This window comes from Spodoptera frugiperda, chromosome 15, assembly GCF_023101765.2.
Source record: "Spodoptera frugiperda isolate SF20-4 chromosome 15, AGI-APGP_CSIRO_Sfru_2.0, whole genome shotgun sequence".
Classification (NCBI taxonomy): Eukaryota; Metazoa; Arthropoda; class Insecta; order Lepidoptera; family Noctuidae; genus Spodoptera; species Spodoptera frugiperda.
Window position 1 is genome coordinate 6,582,993 of NC_064226.1, and position 25,648 is coordinate 6,608,640.

Here is a 25,648-nt window from a genome sequence, read left to right on the forward strand (position 1 = left end):
CAACTGTCAAAACTGACAGATCCGGCCGGTTGCTAGAGATTACTAGTGTTGTGCAGCTAAGTTGCTGTCCATAAATTTAGTCGACTAAGCTATGTGCAGATTGCAAAGACAAAATGGTTAAACAATCTGAAAATGTTGTTAAAAACTAGACAACTTTCATTATTTTGAAGATAATCTTTTTTATATAAATATTTATAAAATGTATACATACAACAACACAACCATGTTACAACTACAACGTAAACAAATCACATCTTCAAAATTAATAATCGACTATTTGTTTTACTGTCATCGATTTAGATAACTATGTTAAAGTCATGGACTTATTAAAACAATAGCCGATGCTTACAGCTTCGCTCGCGTGGATTACGGACTTTGTGATTAGTAAAAGCATCCTAAGTTACTTCTACCTAGTACATCAGCTACCTGCCAATAAAAGTCCCGTCAAAATCGGTCCAGCCATTACAGAGATTAGCTAGGATAAACAGACACATATATTGTAAAAAGTATTATTTTGGTGTATGTATCGTATGTATTCATATGCATTTAGTAAAAAGCGGTTCCTTCAATATTACAAACAGACACTCCCATTCATTTTTTTAGTGTTCATGCAAAAGTGTAGTTTAGTGATGTGATGAAAGAAAAAATAAATTAGTATAAAAGTGGGAGCTATAAAAAAAGATTTTTCGATTTATAGCATTTAAAAAAATGTAAAGAAAATTATTAATAATTAATTAACATAAAACCAATTAAGTCTCAAACATAACAGGTACCTATACTAGGTGCGTGCTAGGTACCTCTGTATAGTAATTTGCGTCTGTTCTGGCCAGTACCAGAACTAATGCACTGGGCACTATTCTTAAATCCATGTTACAATATTCAACTTCATTAAACCAAAGGATCTTTAAGGATATAATGCTATTCAAGGTAATAGAAACATACTCTGTACAGTGAGTACGAATTTGTTTTACGTTAAAAAAAAAAACGAAACGAGAACGCATTCGGTGCTTTGATTGGCCAGTACCAATGAACCAACCAATCAGAGCGACGAACGCGCTCTCGTTTCGATCTCGTTAAACGGAAAACAAACTTGTCCCTTGTCCTAAGCTTTTAGGTTCTAAGTGTAGTGTTATAGCCTACGCTAAATATAATGTTTAATAATACTTAATATTAATATGAGAGAAATAAACATGGTTTTAAGAATACAAGATGTCATGACAGTGAAGGATCTTGTGACTCAGAGATATCAACGACTCGATTAATTTTAATAAATTCATAAGAATTCTCAATGGAAGAATCGAATTAAATTGATGTTTGTTTTAGAACGTAATATCTAGACACACGGCAGTGTGTCCGCCAAGTTCGAGCAAAAAAAGCGACACACCGGCCGTGGGTTATATTACACGAACCATTTCGGGCCAAGTTCGACCCACCTATAACTCAAAATCTATTTTATCTACGCATATGAAATTTCTAGTATCTGTCGAGATCTACTTACTTATCTAAAATACAAAATTTCATTAATGTACCTATTGTAGGTCTTGAGATATTGACGTCAGAAAATCGCTATTTTTACTATACACTCACTGACTGACTCACTCACTCATCAAAAACCTAGACCACTTCCAATGGTCGTATCGACTTGAAATTTGGCATGGAGGTAGGTCTTTAGGTCAAGGTAAAGGAAAAAATCTGAAAATGGCCAAGTGTGAGTCGGTTTTAAAAATAATGAAGGTGTAAATTCACACCCCTAAGGAACTAAAACAAAAAATTTATCTATATCTTCCAATGGTCGTACCGACCTAAAATTCGTTATGAAGGCTTGTATTTAGTCAAAGTAAAGTAAAATAAGAAAAAAAGAAAATAAACCTTACAAAAATAAATGAAATCCCACCCAAAACATAAATGTGAAAGGCTGCCAAGTTCGATAATATTGGAATGCTTCGCCTATAAAAGAAGTGAGATCTAAATAAGTACCAAGTTCCATACACAGACCTCAGTTAAAAATTATATAACTTGGCAAGTTTTATTAGAAAATTATATACTTGACTCATTGCGTTTAGAAGGTTTATAACGAAGTGTGTAAAAACTTGCCAAGTTTGTTTTACTTTCTATGTACAAGTATGGGATTATTTTTTATAAGAACGAAGACCTCACGCTGACCTCTTGTTGATCTCTCGTGTAGGTGAAGCTCATTGTCATAGGCAGCAACATGTGGAATGTCCATTTGACTATCATTGAGCCGATAGTCATGTCGGCCAATGGATTAATCCCTAACAGCCCCGACAACTACATTAGAAGGTTGTATGTCTGATGGATCAAAGGTCTGATACAGAAGGCTCTTTGAAACAGTATACATCGTGAGGAGTTTTCGGTCTCTAGTGCCTTGAGCACCGGTAGCTTGGACCATGCTTCCGCTGGTCCGCTCCTATTTATATTTAAAAAGTAAATATTCATCATAATTACTTTTTGTCCATGATGATATCAAAGGACTGATTAAACTGCATTGTATTAGGATTAGGCTATCAAAATCTGGACGAAACTTCTAACATCGCTCTCACTCATCATCACATAAAGCCACCTACTATGGTCATCTAGGGACTAGGGGAAAAACACTGTGTTAAGGAATACTATGGCATTTTAGACTTTCAGTTATGTTGATGAAGTATTAATGCTTTGCAATCAAGAAGTAGGTCAAATAAAATTACCAAAAAAATGAGTTGTGCTTGGTACCTATTGCTATGGAACCACCATCAATCCTTAGAAACAGACTATTAAAACCCATGTTCGTTAGTTTTATAGTTTTCATATCAAATTAATCGAATTTGTCCTCTTTTTATTTTTAATTGACTGCTCTATGCATTCTTTATTCGAATTTACCGCGAATAAGAGCTGGTGGCAGATTATGTTCTCCTTTAATGTTTTATTTGCTTTTACGTTATTTGTTGCTCTATTATTTAAAATGTATAATTAATGGAACTATTAATATTTTAATTTTATGTTAATATTATCTATATTAGCTCATGCAAATTAATCATTTCAATACTTTCAAGATTCACTTAGTCGGAAGTGGTATTGCTACTAAAAAGTCTTTCCCCGAAAATAAGGGAATATTATTTATAAAGACTTCTTAAATGTCTATATGACTGTTTAGTGTAAAATCAATTAATAAATAATAATATAATTGTTAAAATTAATACTATTTAAAAAGTTAAATATCAATGAACATCCGAATATAAATAAGTTGACCCAAAGTAAGTATTATTTGACTAAACGCACGCACAGGATAATTAATTATTTTAAATAAACTAGCCAAGTCACAACAAGTGTCTGTAAAGAAACAAATTGTGGTTTATAGTTTACATACTGCTTATTTTATTTACTTATTATGTATATTGTTTAAAGATATATAATTCACTAATTAAGTCGACATTGGGTTAAGTTTTAGCATTAGAAGTATATATTTAATTATACATAAATAATTTCTCACAATATTTACAACTTAACTAAAAAACTTAAAAAATAAACATTAAACTAAAAATCATTTATTATTTACAAATAATAAAATAATTTTATTTAATTATATTATCTTTACAATACTAATTGATTTGCATTAATAAGTTAATAAGTTAACTTATTAAGTTATTCTTAAAAATGTTGATTTTAACAATTAAGTTGATTAGCTTTGCGATATTTTAAAGTACATAGGTAAATTTAATTTCAGCTTGGCAACCCTCGTCGCCAGTCAACGGACATAGCCGACAAATTCCGAACGTGTGATTAGGTCACGTGGTACTTTTGGAGTCTTCGTCGTGGCGTAGCTTGTTCAGCTGCTCGTCGAAGCGGCTGTCGGACGGTCGCCTCTCAGCGAGTCTGCGTACGATGTAGCGGCCATTTTTATTCTAACTTCTAATAGCGTGCGCATATTTTAATGTATTTCGAGGGACTTTTAGGCAATTTTCACGATGACTATAATAGTTTTCCTAATAGATACTTCAGCCTCTATGAACCAAAGAGCTTATTTGGGCGGACGCCCAACGTTGCTCGATGTAGCCAAGGGCGCTGTGGAAACGTTCGTAAAGGTACGTGCAGTGTCATCGACTCGTCAACCGCCTCGTTTTTGTGATCGATTTGTTTATCGCGTGTTAGTGTGTTGGACTGATTTATTTTATTTCCTAGGTTCGTCAACGTTCCCCCGAAAGCCGAGGCGACAGGTATATGCTTCTAACTTTCGAAGAACCACCCGCGAACATCAAGGTTAGTATAACAGAGTGAACACGTTAACGAAGAATTTCTTGTGGATTGTGCATAGGTGTGAGTGTTTATGCCGGTTTTGTAGTGTCTAAATGTCAACCACTGTAATCTGCAATCCAAGAACATTTACATATTTTGAAAGTGCGAAATTTACTGAAATAGACAGCACGACGTAAACAGGACGAACCGCCGCCGTTGCTGCCTTCGCGATAGCGCTCGCTACTGCGCGCTCGTCGCACATTCTCATTGGTCGAGATCGCACACTACGAAATGGCGAATCTGGGGGGGAAATTCAAACTGAATCATACACACTAATATTAATATCTTATAAGTCTGATAATTTGTATTGTTCTGAATGATGTATGGTGATGAATGATAACATACACTGGGAAACTATATTTTAAGATCATTGGTTTATGGCACACCACACCCTCTTAAAGTTATCACACCTACAAGCTATAGTTACCTATTTATTAGTTAGACCTTATTATTGATGAGTTGTGTTATCATCTCTGTTATGTTTCAGGCTGGGTGGAAAGAGAATCTTGCTACATTTATAAATGAATTGAAGAATTTGCAATGTCTGGGCCTGACTACAATGGGTGCAGCATTGAAGCATGCTTTTGATGTTCTAAACATTAATCGTATGCAGACCGGCATTGACACGTATGGCCAAGGAAGATGTCCATTCTATCTTGAGCCCTCTGTTATTGTTGTTATAACTGACGGAGGGAAACTTTCAAGTAATGCTGGCATTCAGGAAGAGGTGAGTAATTGTTATATTTTTATAACTGGTTATTACTGGTTTGCTTTACTTATTCTGTTTGCACACAATACTTTAATAACTGCAGCTTAAAATGGGATAGAATATTTTTAATACAATTTATTTTTAGACCTTAATTCCTTTTGTGATAATATCTTATCAGTAAACATAAATGTTTTGCCACTTGGGTATTTTTAGTCTGCATTCAGCTAAAAGAAATAAGTTTAGATTTTGTCTAGATCAGAGGTTTAGTTAAGTTTTAATATTCTTTTCATTAAAAAATCAAATTAAAAATAAGTAATGTATGTTTATAAAGCTACTTTTTACATATACATTTATTTTTGTGGACCTATTTTTAGGTTTACTTGAGCTGACATAATTTACTAATCTTATCTTAGTTTTATGCTTACTTCTTTTTTAAATATGTGACTACAAACTAACTTAACAGTATTAGTGATGTATTTAAGTCCTAGCTCAGGTATATTTTTATAGAAAAAAGTACACTTGATTGCTCTTTAGTGTTATCTTATACCTGTTACTGGAATGTGATAGACACTCTTCACATTATGTAAATAAATTACTAGTTTGACATGATAATTTGACATTTGACTCACTCTTCACACTTTTAAATTACAAGTTCGGCATGGTAATTTGACATTTCACTTTTATGATATAAAGGTTATTTACCATTTATCTATTGAAATTTATAAGTAAATAAAGTTGTTTCATACTACTATCATCAGGGAAGTGAAAGTGAGACAAATATGTGAGCTATACACAGTATTTAAACCATATTTTTTGCTGGTTAAGTCTTAAGACCATACATTGTTATACCTAAGCCTGTTGCTATACATATACTGGGCACAAATCCAAAATCCATACCACAAGTGAGAGTGTACTAAGTAAACATAAAACCTTTAATAAAACTAGTAAACATTGATCCTTGCTCCATAACTAATATGAACTCTATTTATTCATGGATTAATATCAACATCAGAGGTCAATAAACTTTAACTCAACTTGAATGAATAATTAAATAATAACCTCTAGGAAGATTGCCTTGATGATTATAGAATACATTCTTGTGATTGCCATTTAATTTAACTCCAGATGAGAATGCAATTTCGTAGGGATTAAAATGATGAACACTTATATAACAGGAAAAATTTTACTGTTTCCTTGTTGACTGTTAAAAAGCTAATTATCTTAGTTATTCTGAATCAGCGATTTTGTATTAAACTTCATATCTAATTAGCCTTTCAACCGTCGATATTCACCGAAAATATGGGACTCATTTAGAAATTCATTCACCATTATACAAGTCACATTTCAGGTAGTAACTCAGGTCACTCTCAATTGTTTTTATACACCACACGGGCGACACCGCAGTCGTAACGCTAGTTACACAATAAAAAGTTTAAATACCAAGGCATTAAGGTTTCATCTCTCCTGAGCATACCTTAATTACCACAATCTAATGTGCTTTCCCTATCTTATCTAAGCTGGGCTCAAGTTATATTGGACTTTAATAGCAACACAAATGACACACAATTCCTTATGCTTACTGATGCAAGCAGTGACAGAAAAGTAATGCTTATTTATTAAAATCATAAACATTAATTAATTTATTCATGTTTATATTAATAAGTAAAGAGAAAAGTTTGTGTACATTTTTAGGATTATTATTGCAGACAGTTTAATATTTAAAATTTATTTTTTTTATATATGTTTTGTGTTGTGTAAGCAATTGATGTTATAGTGGAATGAATTTAATTTAGTATTGGTTGACCAGTTATAGTGGTTTTATGATAACCAATTACAATATCAAAGTTGAATGGTTTAGAGATAATTACATTGTTTCAGTGGTGTAATTTTCAGTTCCATTGCTTTGATTAACATATTTTTTTGTTTATTTTGATGATATGTTATTAGGATAGGCTGGGTTGTGTAGTCCTGTCATTATATGAAGACTAGTAGGTTTGCTACAACAAAGAAATCAAATCAATGTCACATTCACACACTGCCCATTCTCAAAACCAATGATTTAGAGATTAACAGTGCGAGTGGAGTAAATAATAATCCGAAATCTTTGCTTGACAATAAATATTTTACAGCCAAACTTCTCCTATTTTACGAAACAAAACTTTATAAACATATTGATTGGGTTTATATTACATAAGATAACTTAATTCACGAAAAGGTAATGTTCTGTCTGAACTACACACTTCTACCTTCGAGTCGTGGTTATATCCCTTGTATTCCTTTCCAGTAAACTCCTCTTCTAGAACTTACTAATTCCCGTATTCTCTCGAATGTTCCCTAAACAGATATGACCGTAGTTCTATTTTGTGCTGGTAATATTACACATCCTATTGTAATGAATAGATTTAAGCATTTTTATAATAATCAATTTTCACTTCTGTAAAAGAGATAGTATAGAAAAATAAAATCTCGATGTCAAGTTCGTGTGCTAACTTCGCGCCTTTGCCTGCATTCATTTCCCTAGAAGGGACACTGTTAATTAATACATCTTAACTATTTTGTTAAATTCATTAAAGTTTAAATACCAAATTTTATTAAATTCAACAGAAGTTAATAATTAGATATAAACAAATCCATAAAGGTTTAGGTTGTATAGCTATATTTAATTAACGTCATAGATTCAATTGCAGTAGTACCTAGGCATCATCATTTTTGTTGTGACCTACTTATTTACATCATAAATATCTGCAGTGATGCACATAAATTTTGGCTAAGGTCCGTCGCACACCATACGTTGTTACGATTTTACGATCGTATTCATTCATCCGTATTGGTCGACTTGTCGCCTTGGTTACTTCCGCAGATGCATATTGCTGATTATCCATGAATGATATTGAAAAGTCGCATTGCATCTGCATCGGTTTCGGTAAAAGAAATAAGCACAAAGTCATGTCTACTGCGCTATTATTGTAACTAATGTTTCGTAACAGAATAATATCAGGAAAAGTGCATTCTTTTATACGTTATTTTACCTAGGTGACAACAGTCTGCTTAGTCATATTTTGCGATTTTAAGAATAGGTCTTCTACTTTAGCATTTACGTCACACTTTGCCCTTTGTCCGTCTTTGAACAAAGTATTACCTACTAAAGGGGTTTGGCTCACTCAATCCCCATACTTGGCGGACGATTTCGGGATCGCGATTGAGTCACCGAAAATTATGATGCATTCGCTTGGGTCTATCATCCGGGTGCATCATACATTGTTTGCAAAGAAAATTCAGTTAGGGACACGTAAAGGATAGATTTTTTTATGTGAAAGTCAAAGTCACCCGACACTTGCACGGCAACAGCAAATTGCTTCAGACAAAATATGCGTGGCATTAAAAGTAGCATGTATGCGTCGAGCCTAATGTTATGTATGAACCTGACTCTTAGTTACGTATATTTATGTATTATTTACTCTTAACTCGCATCTTGGGTTTGGAGGTCGCATGCCTTATTCAAATTTCTCTTACAAGTGTTTCATTTGAATACTGTGTCAATAGAATTGTGAATTTTTGGAAACGTCATCAGGAATAATAGACTTTGTGAAGCCAAGAACTATTTTCACGTTATCACACCTAAGTTAAACTCAACTTGAATGAATGAATAGTTACCTAACGTGGGCGCTAGAAGATCTTAGATTCTCATTGAAACATTACTCCGATCTAGTCAACCAATCAAATACCAAGTTTGGAACTTGAAGTAATGTTCAACTCAATGAAATTCCGTAATACGAATCTGAAATGAGCAGAGCGTGATTAAGTTAGGATAATAACCTAAGAGTGAATAATAACACAGATAGAAATGATACATTTTGATGACTCAGATTGTCAGTTTCAGTTTTAACTTGTTTAAACTTGTGCATGATACGATTTGAACTGACTGCATCATGCACGTGTCATATAGGGTGTATAGGAATTTATATGTATCGGAAAATACACTCGACATGTATAAGCGGCCTATCTCTGAAGTCAGGGACGTCGATGCGACGCATACACTGCGTAGTTTAAGCTCGACATTATAATTGAGACAAGGAAAAGAGCATAAATTGAAATTAACATTAATCAAGCCTTTTTGGTGTTCTTAATGGAAGTTTTAATGAACGATATTGTGATAATAAAAGGTTATTTAATGAAAAAATAATTTTATTCCTGAAAGCGTAGACAGGGCGGGGTTGCACATATTAACGTATGGCGCATTTTTAGCGAGTTGTCGAGTCTCCTGACTCGTGTAATAAGGGAAGCCTTTGACATAAGTATACCAGACAATTTCAGACTAGCATGCTATTGTGTAGAGACTCTACAATCAATTTTCCATAACAGACTGACATTTTTAGCTTGTCTGGCTTACGAACACTCGACCAACAAGGCAGTTTGATGGAAGGTCTCATTAATAAAACACATTCGTTTCTGATCTATTTTTCAGTTCAACTTGCCAATGAATTGCCCTATACCTGGGTCTGAGTTGACACGCGAGCCATTCAGATGGGACCAAAGATTATTTTCGTTGGTGCTAAGGCTAGCGGGAACACCAGCTGTCGAGAGAGACACAGGCCTTGTGCCCTCCGACTCATCGCCCATCGACGCGATGTGCGAAGTTACTGGCGGTAAGTTACTAATCTTTATCTACAGGTATAAATAAAGATGAATCACTGAAATGTTGGTACGACCATGACTTCGGAACGACTGCACTAAATTGGATATTGTTTTATTGCGTTTCCATTTACTAAGACAGGGTTTATATGACTAGTTTACTAGGAATGTGGGGATACAGGGCCCATGTGAAGCTGGGTTGCACGGCTAGTTTATAATAATAAATATTGACATTTATCTAAAGCGATCCTTGCAAGATATTTTGTTTCATCTTAGCGAACGTTAGTATCAGCTTTAAAATTGTAAATGGATTCATTTGCAGATAATAATACGCTAAAAATATAGTCTTGAACGGATGTAGAAATTTCATGTTAACAGGGGGATAGTAAGCCCTTTAGAAAACCAGTCTGACTAGTTTTTGTGCTGTTCATTTGAGAGTCAAGGTATCATACAACTCATACGAGGTACAAAACTATAAGAATAATGTTTTTGCTACATAACAGCTGAGACAGTAACGGCTAGTATTTTATATACCTACGAATTATTTAAAACTATTAGGTTATTTAAAGCATATGAATAAATTAGCTCAAAGATAGACCAGTTTACTCTGCCATTCAAAATCAAAACACGTTTCGCCGTATAAAAGTCTCTTTAAACTTAACATTATAAAAGTAGGTTTTGTTTTCCTGTTAAACGTATCAACGTTAATGATATCGGCAGTACACGATCATTATAATAAGTTTAATGTTTCCCGTTATTTAGACATTTTTGAAGCATTTATATTGTAGATGAACAACCTTCTATAAACACATCAAGGTTCTAATATTACTTTTAATTTTATAAATATTTTAAAATACATTTCGTGAAAAGAGAAAAAATAAACAAACGTGTCATAAGGAGGGTCGTAAAAGACGAAATAGCGGTAAAGATAACCGAAGTATAACAATCTAGACCAGACGGTAAAATGATTACTTATTTCGCTACCGTTCCCTCTCATTCCTATAAATAGTATAAAATGTAATTCTATAGAAATATAGGTACGACAACGTCGGTTCTCCTTCGTAATTTACCTTTGAATGTTTAATGTAGGCACTCTTTATTGTGGACGTTTTACTATGGGAAAAACGCTAACGCAGAAGTCGTGTAAAGAACCCAAGTTTTTGTGAACATAAATGTAAGCAAAAGTTGATTTACTGAAGAGTTTTCTGTTAAGTGGTTATTGTAAACAAAAACTAAGGTTATATATACTTCGACACGGATCATTGTTTCTTGTAAATAGTTCCTTGTTCATGTTAAATATTTCTTAATAAATATGTATATGTTTATTGTATAGCTTGGAAGGCTTTGTGGTCCTTTGTCGATGATATTGATAAACAAACTACCCCACCTTCCACCCACGTAGGAAAACAACTTCAAACAAACATTAATGTATATAGATGATATTATTTCTCGTTTCAATGAACGACAACTCGTACATTTCCAGGGCGCTCGTACTGTATCACTTCACATCGCATGCTGATGCAGTGTATCGACAGTTTGGTTCAAAAAGTGCAAAGTGGAGTGGTAATCAACTTCGAGAAGATTGGCCCCGATCCACCGCCCATTGACGGGGCCAACAGTAGAGAGGGTGAACAAGATGATGCGAACCACGAGGGGGACAAAGAAATGGAAGGCGACGGCGAAAGGAATGGAGTAAGTTGTTTTTTTCTTTAATAACACTTCGTGACATTTCGCTCTTGATTGTTCTGAGGTTATAACATGTGATAGAATCAGGCGTCACTTTTACAATGAGTTGGAAAAAATCTAGCTTCCACATAAATGATGGCAAGTCATGCAATATGCTTGTTCGTCCCCCACCTGCCACTGTATGTTTACGCAGGGATGCAAGTTACGTCGACCTACGTCGGCCTACGGACTCTTGTTTATGTTGTATGCGTTGTTCTTAGCTACAATGCTACATTTGACTTCATAGATGCAATTAAAGTTGCATGCAGGCCAAGGCCACTAATCAAGAATCGATACTTATTCTTCCAACAAGCGTGAAACAAAATTAACTATCGTTACTAATTAAAATAAAATATGATTGTATATAATCTTTTAACAGACAATATACGGTCTAACTAATCGCACTAAGTTCTAAGAAGCTAGAAACTTCGCGAACTTATTCTAAGAACATTTGTAACAAACACTAACTATTCGAGAACTCGATTTATTCTGTATTATGATATCGAAGAGCTTCCCTCTATTTGTTGCGCTTTCATTTACTATTTATAATAGCTACGTGGGCGGCGCAACCTTTGGTATTTTTCAGTTTACGACTGAAATCTCATTATGAAATAATGATATTAAACTTAAATGAGAACAATAAAATTGCTTTATTATGTTATAAAAAGTACAGACTATACAAAAACTAGGCTTTAAGGAAGTTTTAATTGTTTTAAAATGGCTAAATGAATGAGTCGGTTACTTATAAAAGTTTATAGCTGATATTATACTTATTTTGTATGATTTATTGGTACTGTAAGATCGGGTTTCTTCGACCCTAGGGGCTAACTTTGATCCAAACTTTTAAACCTATGAAAAACTAATAGACGTTTTGTTCTGAATTCCTGTTGGTTATAGAATTTGTTGAAGTTAATCTACCTAGGTTCAAAGGAACCCGATCTTACCTATACATAGTTCAAACTTCCGAACATCCTAGCTCAATAACTTAAAGAAAAAGATACAATTTACATTTAATTAATTATAAAGTAATTCACGACTAATAATAGCTTTGTATTAGTCACACAGACGTAATTAAATTTAATGATAAACGAATGCTCATTACTGCCCAATTATATGCGTCTAGTCTATTAAGCCTGAGGCGTTTTGATTGAGAAATCGTTTAAAACTTAGTGCGTAGTAATTATAGTACTTAATTGTATTTAAATAAAGTCAAATCTACAGTTAATAGTCACCGCAATTAACATAAATAATTATGTAATTTTCATACAATTTTCTTCGTCACGATATTAATAAATCAAAGGACTGATGAGCTATTTTAATTAAACTGTCTATATTAATTAAGCGGTCCAATAATTAGCCGACCCTATTTAGCTATTCCTCAATTATCCTATTAATTCCTGGAGTACCTCCATGGAGGTATTTATAGCCCTCCATTTTGTTTATGAATTGAAAAGTTCGTGTAAGAAAACTAATTAGTGAAACAAAATAAATAAAATTGTGAAGTAAAACCGTTCAATGCTTTTCCCTTTAAAGGCCTTATTGTTTGACATAGAAAGTCGTAAACTTATTTAGTTAAACCGGTTCTCGAATGTTAAAAATAAACGAATTCTTGCTATTATTATAACTGCGAAAGTTTCTTTGTTTGTTTGTCTTACTTTCATACCATAACGGAGCGTTTTTATAGAATTACTAGCTTCTGCCAGTGGCTTCGCCCGCGATCCCGTGGGATAAAAAAATATCCCATGTGTTACATCAGTCCATAATCTACCCCTGTTTCTAATTTCAACCCGATCCATTCAGCTGTTTGACATGTTTGAGTAACAACAAACACATAAACTCACAAACTTTCGCATTTATAATATTAGTAAGATCTTACTATGAAGATAGGAAGGTTGGATAGGTAAGCAATGTAGTCAACTTAGTAGTAGTTTTTACCTTAGACCACGCGGGCAAAGAAAAATACCACGCAAGCGAAGCCGCGACTAGAAAGCTAGTAAAATATGAGCAAAAAACAATGCCGTTTGAAAAAGTTTTTTCTTTATACGGTAATAGTAGCTAAAGAGTGACGTAATCATGTTTGCAATGCAAAACTTTATGACGGAATCCTTTCAAATAATTTTAGACTATAATTAGAAATGAAACCAAGATGTTTTGCGTAATTGTAATAACTCTGTACATAAAGGACCTTATTTTTCTTTTATAATAAGGAAAAGTCAATTATCCTGTTATTGTCCTCATCAATTGTTGATATTATTTCGTTTCTATGTATAGATCAACAGACTAGATTATTGATTTCTATCAATATGATTGCTTTTGAATATTTTTTGGGTATTAACTTTTTCAATTAGGTAACTAAGTTACTAAGTCATGATTATTCAAATCGGTAATAGCTATATTATTGCTATTCGGCAATTCTTGCCTGTCTTGTTTGTTAAGAGACTCGATTCTTGAGATGATATAGAATAACATTCCTTTCATATAGTACTAAGTTTTAGATTTGAACCAATAGTATACGCACTATGCACATATTTAAGTGCACAGTATTTCTTCTTTTAAGGACTAATTATATTTTGGGCGTGGTGTTACTTTACGTCATATTCTTGTTGTACGTTATTTTAACTAATCTATTTTTCTCTCATTTCCAGCGTTGGAACAGCGGCCAGTACCAAACGCAGAGCGGAGCTCCTCAAGCTTGGCACTCGTGTCGACGACTTATCTATGTACCACGGACTGTGGCACAGAAAGGATTCGCCGTCGGCTTCTGGCCTATTCCGGAGTCGTTCCGATCCGATCCTAATGCACAAACATTGGTATGTATCCTACTTATATTATAAATCTAAAAGTTTATGAGGATGTATGGATGGAAATGCACATTAAAAGATTTGGCAGATGGAATAGAGATAGATTGTAGTCTGGAATAATATACTTATAGGTTACTTTTTATCTTTGTAACGGGCGGTGCTACTTGATTATGTAACTTTCCTTTGTTTACTTAGGATATCGTAATCTTATTTTTTTGTCGAACGTTCGAAGGAAATCAAAACGAAACTATTATCAATTTATCATGCATTACATATCGTCACGCCTGACTCCCTTTGCAGTAGACAGAGACATTGGAATGCCAATTAACACGATTCTGGCATACCTCTCTCTTGTCACCATTTGTAATATTATTATCAGTTTTTTATTCATAGTATACACAATTTCGAGCACGTTTGTAGCCATTGTTGCTATGCACATAGCAGTTACACGTCAAAAAGTAAATATTTAATGGATTCAAATTGTATTTGATTACCTCAGTATTTTCCATACAAAACATTCTGGGAAATGCAAGCTTACAAGGTTGTAATTGAATTGATTATTGGTTGAGGAACTATTTAGTTCAATCCAGTGAATATTTAATGTTAGAACTAGTGCGTCAGGTGGTTTGAAACATCACAGTTCCCATGAACAACAGGTCGGCTTGCTTATTAACCGAACTTACTGCACTCTCGATCATTGTAATAAATTACCTTGCATTGCCTTCGGAAATATTGATTTACGGCGACTCTATAATGGGTTTATGTTCCTTGAAAACCTTTCGTTGTTTGTTTTAAAACTTTACACTTTACGAAAGCGTAGACTTGAGAGAAATAAAAGTTCGATGCTTATGACCTTCGAGTTATTTGTTTAATATGCATCGTTTTGCACTCGCTTGTTTACACAGCTCATTGCTAATAGCTGAATAATGTTGACGTGTACTTTAATTTTGGATAGTCTCGACTAGGATCTGTCTCGTAGTTATTTACTAAATACATAGAAAAATAAAATAGTGACGCATACATATCATACATTTGCTAATTGCTTCCATTTTTTTTTATTAGTTTGGTGTCTTTTTCGGTCAAATGCATTAGCGAATTTAAACTGTTTCAAATATTTATAGTAACTAGCAATTTCTTTTGATAAAAGCTAAATTGTATGATCTCATTTTCAGCCTCCTCGTTCGGCGCATCCAGTTGTGAAGTTCACCTGTTCCAGCCAAGAGCCAATGGTTATAGACAACCTACCATTCGACAAGTACGAGTTGGAACCAAGTCCATTGACGCAGTTCATACTAGCCAGGAAACAGCCAACGATATGCTGGCAGGTGAGGAAATATACAAATAGATATAGATAGTCAAGATTACAGAAAATTGTCTAATCTAATAAGTCTATTTTATTATCTAGACAATCATTTATATCTTAGTACAATACAACAATGCAGTCCTAGTGTTACCTAATATGTTCTATAGTTCTTTAATTGTTTATCTACATAGCATTAGGTGTAAACTTGTTGTCAATAAAAACATAATAACTAATTTAGTATGTCTCACGAATATTATAATAAAGTGAGTAAAGGTAATGATTATGAATAGTGCCATTTGCCTTTAACAATAATGTCTTCTTTACACAGAAAATGTTCTTCTACATTCCTACAAACGTGTCTCAACATGTTAGCAATTGACTTCAATTTGTATTAATTTGTTATGTAGGTTACCTTGTAGAATGTAAACAAACTATCAAATAATACTTCGTTAATAGGATAATGTCACCAATTACTTTAATAGTGTCGAAGTTAATAATTGATTTATTTAGTAATGGTCATATTACATAATGCTCATTAAAATTGCAAATCAATTGTCTAGGGCTGTACAAGCAGGTTTTCTAAGTTCGAGAATCTCATATGAGTTTGTTTTCGAACAACTTTACAATTTTTATTTGTATAAAATGGGTCATAAATAATAATATTAAGTTTAGTTTAAACTGAAACACATAAAATAACATTACATATTGAGCTATACAAAACCAGTTTCTCATGGTCTCGTTTTGTATGATCTTTCCGCACATTCGACGGTCAGTTAATGCTTTTTTGCATTACAATATTAACTGAGATGTTCAGCCGTGTGTACATGTTTGTAATGACATCTCTAATGAACTAAAATGTAAGTTATTTTTAGCGATTTACAAACTACAATTACTTATAATTCCTCTTATAATTCCAGGTATTTGTAGCCAACAGTGGTTGCAAAAACTCCGAGATCAATCATCCATTTGGTTACCTGAAGGCGTCTACCAACTTAACGTGTGTCAACTTGTTCGTATTACCGTACAACTATCCGATGTTACTGCCACTACTTGACGATCTGTTCAAAGTGCATCGGTGCAAGCCCACTCCTGAGTGGAAGCTTGCTTTCCAGCATTACCTTGATAGAATGCCCACTTACTACATAGTGGTGAGTTTAGTACTTAATAGTATTTATGATATTGTGATAGTTAATGCTATAGCTAATGTAATTGACAAGTGAATAAAAGTGTGATATAGTGATGAATATTTATGTTTCAAAATATGGGCTTAATGGTGTATAGAATAATGATATTTTATTTAATAATACAAATCAATAGTGTTAAATACATGTTATTTAAATGACTACTTTATCTTTCCAGCCGCTACGTAGAGCTCTAACAAAGATGGGTGCATCTGCCCAGCTCCTGCAGAGTTTGATGCCCGACTCACAAGACAACTCTCTCAGTTTCTCTGTATTGAACTATTTGAAAAGACTGAAAAATCAAGCTAAGGTTGAATTCGAGAAACTCTGTGCTGACGTCATTAATAAATCATCTAGCAACAATACTCAAAAGGTGCGTTCAATTACTATTTTAACATACATAGAACAAATCAGACAATATCCGAAACAGACATAAACAGTTAGTAAGTAGCAATACTAGGTTGTGAGCAATTAGTATAAAGTAATAATAAATAAGTATATTTGCAATATACATTTTAACTTAAATTACTTTTTCTATGGCTTTTCTACATTCTTACACCACTTTTAGTATATAAACTATAATTAAACATTCCACAAACAATTCCAGGTAGCAGAAAGCGTTAGAGTAATGTCGAGGTCACCACTACGAAAGGACCTAACGACACATCCAAATTTGCAAGACAAGTTTTCGGCGCTTCGGGATCAGTTGAATGAGTTCGGCGGCTTCGTCGTCGGACTGTCTCGAGGCAGGCATAAGACACAAGCGCACACCTATAGGAATCCTTTCGATATACAGAGGAGAGATTTGTTAGATCAGGTGAGAATATTTATATATTTATTAAAAGTCGTGTACAATTGCATATTTAAGTCTTTCTAAGTAATGCTCAAATTCATCCAAACATAGTCAAAGAAAAATATTAAAATATAGTTAAGTTTTGATATGATGACTTAGTGGGATCTGCAGGCCACTGGTTAAACTATCTCTCAGAAAAAGGATTGTGTTCTCTCAACAATGCTAGCAATCATTCTTGATTCTTCCAACACTTAATTTGATGTTTACATATTATTCTTTGACAAGATTCCAATGCGAATTTGTATTCTAGTTGTAAGATCATTTTTGTCTCATTACCACATTGTATTCTAATAAGCCGTTATTGGCATGTAAGTGATCGTTTACATAATTTATTGCGCATTCGGAGTGGAATACAACAGAGCGTAATATAGTATTGTTTATAATTAATATGTTGGAAAAGGAATGTTTTTGTTGAATACGCTGAATGAAATTAAATGGTTAGTGACCTTTTTTCGTTGGTTTCAATAAGAATTTAGACTTAATGGAATTGTATGCTTGGTACACTCATTTTTATACCTATAGAATTGCTTTGACCTGCCTTCATACGGGAGGGAATTATAGTAACTGCACTAAGAAAGTTAACGTAATTTTTCTTCCATAAAAAGCGAAGACGACAATTAAAAGACATCCAATCAGCCAGACCCATATGTTTAAAATGTTGTTATATTTATTTCAATGCAATTAATTCCAGGTGGTGAGGATGCGAGCAAATTTCCTTCAACCATCTCTAGCTCACACTCGACTAGTGGACGAGGACAGTGTCCACTCGATGCCGGTGGCCCAGATGGGCAACTACCAGGAATATCTGAAGCGTATGACGCCGCAGCTTCGGGAGATCGAGTCGCAACCTGTACGACAACACATGTTCGGCAACCCCTTCAAGATAGACAAGGTGATTAATGTTAGTTGTGTTTCGTGACTATTTTATTTTCTTTCAGAAATTAGTATTATATGCTGGTGCAAAGAAATTGGAGGCTGGGTTAAGCTATACGCCAAACTTGTACTTCATTAGTACACTGTTGTCACTACGCAAACCATCGAAGATGAAGCAATAATCCCATGCCATGCCCATGAAGCAATAAAAATGTAGTATGTAAAATCTAGCATGCTATTGGTAGTGGTGCAACATAACATATTTAGTAAAGGGTGGATGGTGGGTGCATGTTTTGTTTCGAATATCCGATATATTTGAAGTTTTTATCGCTACATTTATCATTGTACTGATTGAGTGTTAGTACAGTCGACATTATAGTGAAAGATTTAGTAGTTTATCTGTTTACTAATGTTGTAATCTATGATTGCAGCGTATGATGGTGGACGAGGCGGACATGGACCCGGTGGGCGCGGTGCGCAGCGGCGGCGGCGGCGCGGGCGGCAAGCGTGGAGCTGAGGGTCCGCGCGCCGCGCCTCCAAAGCGGAAGGCAGGCCCACTGCCTCACCACGTGGTGGCGCGCCGCCCCTCCGAGCCCACGACCCCGCCCCCCTCGCCGCCGCCTGCCCCCCCTACACCCCCCAAAGCCCCCGTGGCACCCCTCTCCCCTGTCACCACGAGACGACCCGCCTCACCACTGGCGCCCGTTCCCTCTGATCTACCATCTGGACGGCCTCCTGAGGTATGTATTGCTGAAAATTTGTAGTAAAATATTACTTAGTACTTCTTATTTTATGATTGCCAGATTTCTTGGTGTAGACTATACATCAAATGTAATGTGTATGTCCACACACTGTCAACACACATTACATTTAGACGTTAAACTTTACTTTAACGTAATCAAGTAACAATAAATAGTAAAAATATATGTTGTAAAGGAATTACCATGATTATATTTCCATATCAACGTGTTTTAATTGTTGATTAATCTTGTAAATATCATCATCTATTGCAGGAGCCTCCGAACATGGATACGGGTGGTCCTGCAACAGGTCCCTCGTCCCCGCCCGCATCGCCGCCAGTTGTCGCCGCACCGCCCAACTTACCACCTGTTGTCAAACCGTTCCTCAATGGAGGTCAGTAACACGAATAATATAACTTTCATACTAGATAAAGTAGAAAATGTTATACCCACTTGCCATTTTACTGAAGCTATAGACTAATGTAGACATGTATTAATTACATATTATGATTTGCCATTTTTTTTTTACCAAACATCGAACAAATTGAAAACTTTTTCAAAACAGAGAATCATTGATTATCCTTGTTTGTTAATCGCCCTTGTAATTATTCACTTGACTATTGAAGTTTTCATAGAATTTGACAATAATCCTCATAATTTTCTCCAGACGCGTACACGACGATGGGTACGAAAATGCCTCGGTCTCCATCGCCACCGCCGCCGGAGCCGACGCCTCCCCCCGTGGTGCCGATGGTGCCGGTCGTGCTACACGACTCACAGGAACTGCAGATCAATGCTATCTTGCAAGGGGTAGCTGCCGAGAACAATTCCAATGCCCGCTCCAGGAAGAGGAAACGAAAGGTAACATGGATTTTAATTGTATGAAATGCTTAATCTTCGTAATATTTAGTTTCTTAATCTAAATTAATTCCGAATTGGAATACACAATTGACATCAATTTATTACCTTGACCTCATAATATACCGTACCCGTAATTCTATAAAGGTATAGGCTGAAATGAGTGTTATCAATAGCATAATTCCAGAATTTGCAAAAAGTTGCTTAATAATAAAGAAACAACATAAAGTCCCGACATTCAAATTACATATTAAGTAGTGTGCTGTTTCAAATACAAAGAAAACAAATAATTAATAACTATCCCAGATAGTTATTATATTCCTTGAACTTGAAATACTAAGATGTTTTCTCTGTTACAGAACGACAAAATACAGTTGACGATGCCGCCTCAGCTGACGCGCAAAGAGCTCGCAGACATAAAGAAGCACAACCTAGATGTACGGACAGAAGTCTTTCGCGCGGTCCGACGACCTGGCAAAGGTAAACATCGCTGTTACAATATTATTAAGAAAATTGTTAATGTATTAATTCTTTAACATAATTATGTTACGTGTTAACATATTTCTATGTCCCTACCGCTCGTGTCGTATTGCGACAGAGGACATGCATGTTTTTTTCCTTCTAATCACACGATTGCGCCTCTTTATTCAGTATAAATATATTTTTATCGATTTGTAGCCGCGGGGCACGGTAATTGATATTTAACTGGGCACTTAAAAGGTTAATTGACAAGAATTCCTGTGATGATATTGAAATAAACACTATGACGATGAGTTTATATGAGACAATAAACTCAATTCAAATTAAACAATGGTTGATATCAATAGTAATACTTTTAATCTTCAGATCCTCACAGATTATATTTTATAAGCAATATTAAACTTAACGCAAACTGTAGTCAAAATACATTGTGTGATTACAGAACGCAGATAAAGTAGTATTTCCCAAATAAACAAACATTTTGTTTTTACGTCGGACGCTTAGTAGTTGATACCGTTATCGCGTTATCGTTTGGTACTCATTCAACAAAATTAGAGCAAAATACAACGTTATATTTCTTTCGATAACCTTATTTTTTTTTGTTTACAGATTATTCGAAGCTGTTCGAACATTTAAAACTATTACAAGGTGGGGTGGACGTTAAAAAAGAAGTGATACGCGAAGTCATAAATGAATCTCTAAGGTTCAAGCGTAAGGCTCTCGCCAAACTTTTGGAAGACTTTTTAGTGGGACTAGAGAAAAACGGAAGCAGTGCCTCAATTAGTGTGAAGAGAGTTAACAACTCAGTGTTGTACAGTAATGCTAATAACCACAGCTAGTAAAGTGAGTAAACAAGACAAATGGACATTTTTCGACTGGTCGTGGGTGGTGGCCACATTTGCTGTTCAAAGTCAAGAACTTGGTTCGTCATAGACAATGGACACAAGCATGTGCTGTTATGATATTAATTTCTGTGTTTAATTTAATGGTACCAAGCCAGTGTATTGTTACTATACCATATAATGATCATGTTCAATGATTTTATATTGCGATTCCGCCTGGTAAGTAGTCATGTCGTCAGTGTACAGTATAATATAACACGAGATGCGATGTTAATGATCTCACGGGCTCGCCAGTGACTCACTGTCGAGCGCATAGTTACTGCGTATTGTATGCGAATCATTTTGTTTGTAAGAAACAGAATACTTTGTTAATCTGTATGAATCTTATAAAAAAACTGAACGATTATATTTAGAAGTCCTGTAATTATAGTAGAGCATTTTAACATTCATCAACAAATGTCATATCATATCTTCATTAATTGTCAAAGGCATTTTCGTTCGTGCATTACAGCCATGTCTTGCTGATTCGTAACGAAGTTTGTTGACCAAGGAACGTGAATATGTGTCGGCCAAAACTAACAGTTTTCCTGTCATTTTGGTATTTTGTGTCTTACACATAACAATGTATTAAAGCAATATAACATTTGGGTTTATTATCACATATGTGTCTTATTCAAAATGGCAGTAAAATCGTGAGTTTCATGTTGTAAATAAAATTGTACATATTATTAGAATGTTATAGTTATTACCAATGGAATGTATGTGTAGGATGCTTTTACGCATCGGTCACTGCGGCTGTTAATGTGGCTGGATGTACCCGACAGATAGATATTAAAATATATTATTAATAGAATAATGTATCCAGGAATGCTCATACATTTTGTGGACCTAATGAATTTAATAAAGACATTTATATAAAATTTTAGTATTGTCATTATTGACTCCAATGGACATTTTAAATTTTGGCACCATTAATGGTGTTATATCAAAGTACGCTTCATCACGGTTCTACGGTGTCCCACGATATTGTGGACATTTGTACCAAAGGGTAGTTTATTTTGGATGTTCTTTATCAATAAATAGCATCATTACATAAAAAGAGAACTGTGATACTCGAAATTTTAAATTATCGAATATTACGGGATGCTCCACCGCCACATTAACACGAGTTCGGTCAATTTGTAAAGTGTAATATATCATTTTTTAAATAAATTATGATCCTTATTGGATTTTTATGTCGTGTTTTATTAAGCCCTACATAATTTTATAAACATACTAAAAATAAGAAGTAAGTATGTTATGTACATCCTAAATCCCAAATCCGAATCAATTCTAGCATAATATCTTTGGAACAAAACTTTATCGCATTTAAACTTTACTTGTCAGACGTTCATTATATTTTAAAGTATTTTGTAAAGACAGATTTTAATTTGAGGGAGCTGCCGTCGTTTGCTTGCTGCAACAACAGAGATAATATGAACGCAAAATTGGATGCGCCGCTTCCGTCCCTACTCCCGGCCGACCAACGTACCTACATATATAGAGTTGTGTATAGAGTATCGATGCCTCGAACCCGCCGGCATAAAGGGACGATATTCAGTGGAGATCATTATCTTAACCGGACATCCTTTTACACTGTTTGAAAGGTGTCCGGAAAGATTGTGTAGCTGTATTCAGAAAGAGATTCTACACGTGATTTTTTGTTGTGATGTCGAAATAGGTACATACGGCGCGTCGTCGTTGGTAAACAAAGGGTGATATAAACATTTAAAACAGTATTGGGGTGGTTGTTAGTCATTTACATTGTCTGGATAGCCGTTATGTATCAGATAACTTTGAATGTAAGTTTGTATCTATAACATAGGTTTTTCGGGGACTTATATGAAGGTGGTGAAACTGGGTGGGAGGTGCTAGATATTTGATGATTTTCCCACCTTACCTGAAAAATAAGTAGTTATTAATAACTAAAGTAATAACTTTATTCATTCATACGTACATACATTTAGTTACTTCTCCGTATCGACAAAATTAATGTTTTGTCGATACGGAGAAGTAACTAAAAATTTAAAATTAAGTGGCTTCCAGTAGTTTCCCTGTTCGTGGTGAAACTGAGCTAGCTTTTCATTCGTTTCAGGGAAGGCGATAAAGGGCGGCATACTAACATAAAGGAAAGGCAGTTTGTTTGAAATACATTTCATTCTAAGAAGATTTATTTACTATGACTTTACTAACTTTTTAATCAAAATTGTTAGTCAAACTGACTAAATTAGTACCGTGCCGTCAAAGATTAAGTTACTATGCAATATAATCTCATGTTTCAGTGAAATAGTTACTTATTTGTCCATTATAATGTATTATTATCTAATCAGTGGGCAGTGTACCTATGGTTTTCTCAGAACCAATAGATGCGTTCGAACGATAAATGAATTTCATTTCAATTAGCGGGCTGTTTATTCTGGTTAAATTTCATTAGAAAACATTCATACGTACCTCATTTCCTATTATGTATAGGTACCATTAATGTGTGAGTCGGTGTCTAAAATGGAACAGGCAACAGCATAGTCGTAAATGGGTGTAGTTATTGGTACAGACTTACGATAGGAAGCTCTGTCGAGTTATTAGAGTATTTAAGTAGGTAGGTACCTAGTTATAAGTAGTTAATAATATATAATATAATACATAATACATAAACCTGAGACCTGAGACACACGAACCAGTAGAGACGTTTCAAGTGCGTTGCCGGCCTTTAGGAGGTTAGGAATTTAAGGGTTTTTGGGGAATCGGGGTTTGGGAAGATTGGGAAGAGGGTGTAATTGGGCCTCCGGTTACCTTACTCGCACAATAATAATAATTATAATTCTTTATTTCTAAACCAACATCTTTATACATATATCCCTATGTTTGAGAAACTAACCTTTCACTTCTGTTCTGTTCTGTTCTTATTTTTTTTAACGCGTCCCAACTAAGTGGGTCTTGAAAGAAAATTTATATCATGACGCGACTGCTACAAACCCACGACCGTTTCTAATCCTATTGTGGTATCATTATCTTTTTTTTGAGGTGGGAAAATCATCCAACGACTTCTCCCGCCTTGGGTGAGGTGGGAGGGAGTGTCAGAGTCTTACTGACTAAAACCACCCTGTTCCTTCTTCTGCTTTGAGCCAGCCATGGTAAACTGTTACGTTGTCCGCAGCTCCCATTATCTTAGTTTGGTTTTTGGATTTCTGCGTAATATTCTATATCGTATTTTTTACTGTTTGAAAATATTTCCTAGGAAGCGATGGTCAAGTGGTCGATGGTAGGTTTTAACAGCTGGGGTTGCCAATGCGACGTTATTTATTGCGACCGCGAGATTTATTTACATTTGTATCCATTCCCCTATCTAAATTACCTGCTTTATCGCTATTTGTCCATTTAATGCGATTTTTACGGAAAACGATGATATTTTAGTGGGCTAGTTGATATCTTAGTGATATTTTTTACTTTTATCAATGCACGGTTAGTATTTAATAAAACCAATAATGTTAAATCTAGGTACATTCAATGAATTACTGAGGATTACAATAATACATAATTTCAATTTTAAAACATTAGGATGAGGCACATAAAAGAAAATAGTCTTGTTGATCTTAGCAAACTACGTAGTAACTAGTTACGGTAGCTACCTAACTATTGAATACTCTAGGAGTACTAGACAAAGGACTTAAGATAATTACGATTGCTACTGTCAGGATAATATTTTTGTCGAACGATGAAAATATGCGATTCATTACTATCACACTAGGAATATAGTTACAAAACAGTCGAAGTTTATTTTGTATTTAAGTAATAGATACTTTCCTACTCTTTCAATGCATCGCGACATTTCTCCCTGCTCAAATTCCATGTAACTAGAATTCGTATCTATATATTTGGATTAATATGCAGATTGTGTGAGTTTAACCGAATGTCGACACAGTTAATTTGTATTCTACATGTTGCGTTGCATCAGAGCAAAATTCTACACGTGAATTACTGTTTGAAATCGGAACTTGTTCATGCCGAGCTCGTCTGCTAAATAACGCTGTAAGGGTGACAAATTAAGAAGGGACTAGAGATGCCAATTACATAGTTCATTTCTGTATTTATTTGGCTATAGTTTACATGTTATCATCCATAACCCATGATTGTCCATCACTGTATCAGGGTCTCCTCTACAAAAGAGATAGAAGAATAATCGTTCTATATGGTCCCCTGGTCACCACGAATGGGGCCTAGTAGGGCTGATGCCTGATCGGGAGTTGCGGACTACTTAGTGGGTTTACCAGGGCTCCGGCACGAAAAGCAGCAGTAGGAACGGGGTGGTTTTAGTCAGTAAG

At 34.7% G+C, this 25,648-nt stretch overlaps 1 protein-coding gene across 2 annotated transcripts; it reads left to right on the forward strand.

Annotated features, from left to right (window-relative positions):
• The first annotated feature begins 3,791 nt into the window (after positions 1-3,791).
• Positions 3,792-22,525, forward strand: LOC118273386 (integrator complex subunit 6). Of its 2 annotated transcripts, none has more exons than XM_035590331.2 (16): positions 3,792-4,082; positions 4,180-4,257; positions 4,781-5,020; positions 9,468-9,648; positions 11,118-11,326; positions 14,005-14,169; positions 15,333-15,485; positions 16,381-16,611; positions 16,823-17,017; positions 17,252-17,461; positions 18,189-18,398; positions 18,802-19,110; positions 19,384-19,504; positions 19,778-19,971; positions 20,328-20,448; positions 21,058-22,525. In XM_035590331.2, the coding sequence occupies exons 1-16, from the start codon at positions 3,966-3,968 to the stop codon at positions 21,285-21,287; spliced, it is 2,964 nt and encodes a 987-aa protein (XP_035446224.1). In that variant the 5' UTR covers positions 3,792-3,965; the 3' UTR covers positions 21,288-22,525. The 2 variants fall into 2 exon arrangements, with proteins under 2 accessions (XP_035446224.1, XP_035446232.1); XM_035590339.2 differs by having other exon boundaries at positions 3,793-4,082; positions 18,189-18,389.
• The last annotated feature ends 3,123 nt before the right edge of the window (positions 22,526-25,648 follow it).

Bases quoted from the DNA above. Each gene is read 5' to 3' on its own strand.
- LOC118273386 (XM_035590331.2), top strand. From the start codon at position 3,966: ATGACTATAATAGTTTTCCTAATAGATACTTCAGCCTCTATGAACCAA. The intron at 5,021-9,467 runs GTGAGTAATTGT...TCTATTTTTCAG, and splicing joins ATGCTGGCATTCAGGAAGAG to TTCAACTTGCCAATGAATTG. The intron at 9,649-11,117 runs GTAAGTTACTAA...GTACATTTCCAG, and splicing joins GATGTGCGAAGTTACTGGCG to GGCGCTCGTACTGTATCACT.